Source organism: Kryptolebias marmoratus, linkage group LG7, assembly GCF_001649575.2.
Source record: "Kryptolebias marmoratus isolate JLee-2015 linkage group LG7, ASM164957v2, whole genome shotgun sequence".
Taxonomy (NCBI): Eukaryota; Metazoa; Chordata; class Actinopteri; order Cyprinodontiformes; family Rivulidae; genus Kryptolebias; species Kryptolebias marmoratus.
Genome location: NC_051436.1, coordinates 6,554,626 through 6,561,653, shown reverse-complemented (window position 1 = coordinate 6,561,653; position 7,028 = coordinate 6,554,626). Strand labels below are relative to the sequence as shown.

At 48.8% G+C, this 7,028-nt stretch overlaps 1 protein-coding gene across 8 annotated transcripts in view; it reads left to right on the top strand.

Moving 5' to 3' along the window:
* LOC108234872 (nuclear factor 1 B-type) overlaps positions 1-7,028 on the top strand; it is a 69,671-nt gene that overhangs the window by 47,262 nt on the left and 15,381 nt on the right. For 5 of the 8 annotated variants that reach the window (XM_017414464.3, XM_037976337.1, XM_017414465.3 and 2 more), the window contains 4 exons: positions 463-583; positions 1,390-1,511; positions 4,664-4,798; positions 4,897-5,081. In XM_017414464.3, the coding sequence (XP_017269953.1) occupies positions 463-583; positions 1,390-1,511; positions 4,664-4,798; positions 4,897-5,081 (563 nt within the window). The remainder of the gene's footprint in view (positions 1-462; positions 584-1,389; positions 1,512-4,663; positions 4,799-4,896; positions 5,082-7,028) is intronic. The other 3 variants (XM_037976339.1, XM_037976338.1, XM_017414462.2) reach the window with 1 other exon arrangement.

The window sequence follows — 7,028 nt, the reverse complement described above, 5'->3', positions numbered from 1 at the left end:
GGGGGGCCCTGCCAAGGCTGCAGCGGGCTGCCAGGGCGGAGGCTGGCGGTCGGATCGTGCCAGCGGTGAACCTCAGACCACAACAGACGGCGGCGGCGCGCTCCCATCTTCCCAGCCACTCCAAACCCGACCAACCACTCGAGCCGCAGCCTGCCCCGCGGGGGGGGGAATATGGGTGGCGATCCTCTTTTGTCCTGTAAACACAGACACGGCCTGGCTTGAAACAGTATCCCTCACCTTAACCGCAGCGGGGGGGTGAATAACACCGTTTGCCCCCATAAATCATTCCCCGAGGAAACAAAGTGTTTTTTTTTTTTTTTTACTTTTTACTGCAGAGCTGCGACAAACGTCACATACAACCCATAATACGGCTAGTTTGCCAAACAGTCGGCATTATATGTGGACGTTAGAAGCCGAAACGCAGCCGTGTGACTTTGAGCTCCATCTTGTGTCCTCCCGCAGTGCCCATCACCCACGGCGCGGCGGTACCCTTCTCCATGGCCGACATGCCGGGCCAGCCCTACTACCACGACCTGAACTCCAGCGTGGGGCTGCACCGCTCGCTGTCCTCCCCTCCCGGCAGGTCAGTGGCAGTTTTGTCGTTTTAAAATGACTCTGAAACGTTCTCCCTAAGGTCGAGTTTCTGCTTCACGAACTAGGAGCGTTTCTTAAAGGAACCAGAGTTTTAAACCAGGATCTCAGTTGATCTGTTGGCGCTCGGAGCGCGTGAGCCGGACGACTCTCAGCTACTACCGCACCGAACTTCAGCTCAGCGTCTATAAAACCGACTCAGCTGCAGCCGAGGCTGATCAGTTGCTGTGGCGACCATCTTGAATTCGGTTAAAGTCCATCCGAACGGCCCATGAGATATTTTGCTAACAGTTAACGTTCAGAGTGTGTGACGTGGAGAACTCCCGACTACTACCTCTCCCGATTTTAGCTCCATATCTGGAAAATTAGCTGAGATGGAGCCATTTTTTTTTGTATTTAGCTGTTAGTTAGCCTGAAAATCTATGAAAAGCTTAGATGTTTTGATGATGTTTCAGCCTGAAGATGCTCACTGGGTAGCTAAAAGACGGTGATAGTTAGCTTAGCTTAGCTTAGCGACTGGAAATGAAATCATGTATTTAAAAAAATGTGCGACCAGAACTATATGGTGTAAAACCAGCTGGTTTGCTTTGTCGTTATGCTAATTTAAGCTAACCTTCTCCTTTAGCTTAGCCTTTTTCAATCATCCAGCAAATAAGGACGTTGGTCTATTATTTTAACTAAATAATTCTGATTTTTTTTTTTACTTTATTCAAACATCTGTCCCCCGTTTGACCGAACAAACACAAACGAGCGCCGTCTTCCCGTCCCTCGAGTCGTTAACGTCTCCTTCCTGTGCAGCAAACGGCCCAAAACGGTCAGCCTGGACGAGAACATGGACACCAGCCCGACGGGTCCGGACTTCTACTCGTCACCCAGCTCACCAGCAAGCAGCCGGGCAAACTGGCACGACAGAGACGGAGGTGAACTTCCTGTTGTTGTTGTTGTTGTTGTTGTTTCGGTTTTGTTTGTTTCTTCTCTGTTTGTCTCACTTTCCCGGGCGTGGACAAACATTTCGCCGCCGCCGTCGTACGAAACCGCTCGGCTTCAGACGGAGGAGGCGCCGAGCAGAAATAAGATTTAAAACGTTTAAAGACTGACGCAGCTTCACCGGTTTAACTTTTGACTTTTAGGTATTTTATCATAAATAAATGATTAAAATGTGTCCCACCAAACAGTCGTCCAATGACAGACAGGAGACGGCTTCTCCGCTGTTGGACGGACGCTCGTTCGCTTCAAGAGAGAGAACATGAGATCCTCCCAAGATGGCGGGAATTATTGGACGGTACGACGTGAACGTCTCATCGGGCAGGACGCCATGAACGTCTCATCGGATGGGACCGCGTCCACGTCTCATCGGACGGGAAGGGCGCAAACGTCTCATCGAACAGGATAGTGTCAAGGTCTCGTTGGACGGGACGGCGTGAACGTTTCATTGGACAGGACAGCGTCAAGGTTTCATTGGTCAGGACGATGTGAATGTCTTTTCAGGCAGGACGCCATGAACGTCTCATTGGACAGGATAGTGTCAAGGTCTCATTGGACAGGACGCCATGAACGTCTGATTGGGCGGGATGGCGTGAATGTCTCATTGGAAAGGACGGTGTCCACGTCTCATCGGACGGGAAGGGCGCAAACGTCTCATCAAACGATAGTGTCAACATCTTTTTGGACGGGACGACGTGAACGTCTCATTTGGCAGGACGGTGTCAACATCTCATTGGTCAGGACAGTGTCAACGTCTTATTGGACGGGGCGGCTTGAACGTCTCATTGGACAGGACAGCGTCAAGGTCTCATTGGACAGGTTGGCAGGAACGTCTCATCAGGCAGGACAGAATGAACATCTTACTGGACGGTACGGCGTGATCGTCTCATTGGTTCAGACGGCGTGAGCGTCTCATAGGACGGTACGGCGTGATCGTCTCATTACGCCGTCCTCCGGTGCAGAGTCCAACTCGTCTCACCGTCCCTCCTGATCGTCCTCACTCCCTCTTCCTCTGACCGAGACGAACAGAATCTCTGGAAACTGAACCCGTATCTTTTCTCCCGGTGGTTTCAAACTGCCTCCTTTTCCTCGTCGTTTGTTTTCCTTCCGTTCGACCAGCAGAGACGCAGCGCGAGGAAGACGGCCCGGGAGGACCGCTCGGCTCAGAGTCAGACGTTCGCAGCGGGCAGGAAACTCTCCAAAGGCGACCATTATTCTGTCAAGAGAGAATAAATAAGGAGCGGCGTGGTATTAAAGCCAGATGAGTCCTCCGAAGTGCCAAGCAGTAGTGGAGGGAAACGTTCTCTCTGTTGTGGATTTTTGTTTTTTATGGCTTTTATGAAACATATTTACCCACAAGACAGAAAACCCATCCGTCACTGACGGCACCATATCCGGCCCGAGGACGCTTATTAAAACACCCAAAGTGTTGCCGTTAAAGCGCGCCAGTTGATTGCGGTAATTAAAATGGCAGTTTATGTTTTTTTGTTTTTTTTTAAAAGGAAAACCACCTTGAAAACTAATTTCCTCCCCGACAAACAGAAAGCCCGTTTGAGCGTGTCCTTCTTCCCCGACGGAGGCCGGGAAAGCCCCCGAAATTCCCGCCGCCGCCGCTGCCGCATCCTCTTTGGGTTTATTTATTTATTAAATTTTTTTTTTTTTGAACCCGATGGATCCCTTTTTCTGCTCCTCGCCGAGTTCAGGAAGAGGTGTTTAAAAACGGCGAGCAGGTTTGAGGAGGCGGCCGCTCGTTTCCCCTTCCACGTCTGCGTCTCGCCGCGCTTCCAGCCGTCAGAATGATCCCGACGTCTCCGCTCGCTGAGATGTTCCGCGTTTGAGATCTCGGAAAAGGTCTCGGGAATCCCATAATCCCGCTGGAGCGGGGCAGGACGGTTCCCGACGATGCTATGGCGCTCGTTTCCCGGAATTCTGGAGATCGCACGCCGTTTTGGGCTCCTTTGGTCTTTCATCACAATACCGTTTATTGAATTTTATTTTATTTTATTCCACCTGGATCAAGTCCTGCCTGACTTTTTTTTTTTTTTTTTTTTACCACAAATCACTTCAGTTGAAGCTTCAGGGAAAACGTAAAGTCCCGACGCGAACCAGAGCCGTGAAAACGCCTCCTGTCGTCCATTTAACCTTTTTATTCGCCTTCCAAGGAGCCAGACCTTCGTCTCACGTTCAAAGCGGACCGGAGCCACATTTATTAAAGCGTTCTGAACCACATTTAGGACTTTTGCAGCTTTTTCCACCGAATTTCGCTCCAGTCGATCATTTTCAGACCGAAAAAAGCTCCTAAACTTCAGTTTTAAACAAAGTTTTACCAACAATGAACGACATCTTTAGCTAGTAACTAATTAAAGCTAAAATATTAGCTAGCAAGGTGCTTCTCGGCTGATGTAGCTAGCTGCTAGTTAGCTAAAATGAAGGGAAATTGGGGTTTTTTTGCGAGCTAAAATGTTTTAAACCAGCAGATGTAATTTCTTTTCATTTCTTTCAGGGAATATATGAAAAATACCAAAGATTAAACAGCTCGACAGACATAAAATAGTATTTTTAGATTTGTTTTTAGCCGAAAACTTAGCATGAGGTTGTATTTTATTGGATATTTATCTTTTTTTTTTATAGACAGGACTTTCAGGTCCAGTTCATCTGCTGTACAGATTTGTTTTTTCAGACCTGACGTGTTTTCTTTTGTCCCCAAACCTTTTTTTTTGTTTCTTTAAAGCACAGTTTGCACGATATGCTGTCAAACAAAGACTGGAGGGGAAAAAAAAAAAAAAAAGAGTTAAAAAGCAGCTCGAGTCCAAACAGAACCTGAACGGCTTTCTCGCTGTCGTTCTGTATATTTAAAGAAGTTTCGTGCGAGTTTGAGTTTTAAACCGGTTGGTTGCTTTGAAACACGAGGAAGCTGCCGCAGCGCCGGGAAATCCCTCTGTATAACGTTTGGCGTCGACAACAAACGCGCTTTTTGAAGCGGCGCTCCCGCTGCGGGTCGTTTCGAAGCCGTTGAGACGCAGAATCCGACTCGGCGTCGAGTCGTTTGCTGGCGTTTGTCTGACCCGTTTGACTTGTCCCCTCCCAGCAGACATGGCTTCGCCCACCATGAAGAAGCCGGAGAAGCCGCTGTTCAGCCCCACCTCGCCGCAGGACTCCTCGCCACGACTCAGCACTTTCTCTCAGCCTCACCACCCGGGCCTAACGGGCGTGGGACACAGTGGTGAGTCTCCCGCGGCCGAATGTGGAACCCCCCCCCAGCTGAAAGAGCGCTCACGCTTCGCCGTCTCTCTCCCTTTTTTCCTTGTCTTTGTCCCGCAGTTATCTCCACGAGGAGCCCGCCTCCTCACTCGCCCCTGCAGTTCTCGGCCTCGGCCATCTTGCCTCCGGCGCCGTCGCCTTACTTCTCGCACACCACCATCCGCTACCCACCTCACCTCAACCCTGCTGACCCCCTCAAGAGCTACGTGCCGTCGTACGACCCGTCCAGCCCGCAGAGCAGCCAGGTGGGCCTCTTTGTTTCATTTTCTGATTTTATTTTATGTTATTTACCTCCGAGGCCGGTTCGGCCCGACCGTCGTTGTTCTCTCTCATCCCGTTGGCTCCGACCTCCCGAAGATTCCGATGTTTCCGTCCCGCCTCGTTGGGAGGCAGAGAAAACGTCGGTTCTGCACGAATTTCCTGAATTAAAAACACTTCTTCTGTTTGTAGCGCAGGGTTCGAATGGCTTTAATATGAGTTTAATGAGTTTAAACTTTATTGAGTTTGTACAATTGTTTCCAAAATCTAAGCTTTATTTTCGTGCAGTTAGTAAATTTTGTCACGTTAGCTTTAAAAACCATCTTAATTAACGGATAACTGAAATATCTCACGCAACGCTTTTATGGACAAGAGTTCTCTGAATACATCTGTCAGTCCTTGTTTGGAAATCACTGTTTGTTTCACGTTTTAGTGTAAATATAGTAAATTAAGTGATGATTTGGTTTGAGACAAATCCAGAAATTCTTCCTGTATTTTCCGCACTGCAGGACGCTCTGGATTATAAGACGCTCTGTCAATGAATGGTCCATTTTCAAACTTTTGTCCTATATATAAGGCACATCGTCGCCTCACAATTTTTGTAACTTTTGTAACAATGGAGGATTTCGATGCTCCAGAGCAGCGGTTCCCAAACTTTTCCGCTTCAGATCCATAAAATAAGGACATAAGGACAACACAAACAGTCTTAACAGCCATTTTTTATTCAATTTGTGGACTTGTATTTCAAGTTTTTGTAACAATTATGGTGCAAACATGGCACAAAAACAAAGTTTTTTATTCTAAGTTGATGTCTGGAGGTTAATTAAGGACCCCTACCTGGTGTTGGGTGACCCACACCGGGGTCCTGACCCATAACTTTGGGAATCGTTGCTCTAGCGGAGCTGGTTCGCCTGTGTCAGCGTTTCTATGATCCCTCTGAGAGATCACAAAGATAATCAAACGGCTCAAAACTCACGGGAGGATACTGCGCAGACGTAAGCCTCCACCACTCGCCGTGGGCGGAGCCCCGCGACTCTAACTGAGCCTTAAAGCTGCGAGCGGTGCGGCTTTGGAGTTTAACCAAAGTCGTACTAAAACATCACGACTTCTTACATCTATAAGGAGCTCCGGATTATAAGACGTACTGCTGTTTTTTGAGAAAACTGAAGGCTTTTAAGTTCGCCTTATAGTCCGGAGAATACGGTAGTTAAAAAAGCGATTTTTCGATTACGGAAATCGGACGTCTGCGATGTTTGTTGATTATCTGACTGGACGAGTCGGAGACAGAACTGCTGGAAAAAAAATACAAAGAGAAAGAAAACGCATTTTCTCCTGTGGATTCACGCTGAACGTATCGACGAGAAAATCCACCTCCAGAGCTCCGAGAACCAAACCGAAGACGCCTCCCGTGAAAATCCCAGCAACAGATTTCGTTTTGAAATGAGCGTCCAAACGAAGTGACCCGTCAGCGACTCTCTGCGCCTGACGCTCCTCGCACACGTTTCGGGAAACTCAACCGGGAATCTCGTTCTTAACCGTCAGCGTTCTCACCACGACATTCTCTAATCCCAACGCAGTGATTGGCAAACACGTCGCCGACACGCCGTCCGTGCTTCCGGTTTGCTTCGGAGTCGCGATAACGGGAAGTTTTTTTTTGGACAGATTTACCGGAACTCCAAGCCAGACGGTCGCGCCAGCCAGCGAACCCCGGGACGTTTTTCAGCCTGTTTGACGAAAAAAGGCTCACTCGTTCTTTTAGTTTGGAGTTTTTAAAACAATAAACCGCGCGACTCCTTAAAGGAGTCCGCCGACCGAGACTCTGCCGCGGATCGAGTCGCGTCACGCAAAGAGAGAGAGAGAGAGAGAGAGCGCCGCCGTGACATTTACGCGAGCTGTATTTCCTCGCCGTAAACAAAAGGGCCTCGTAGACGGCT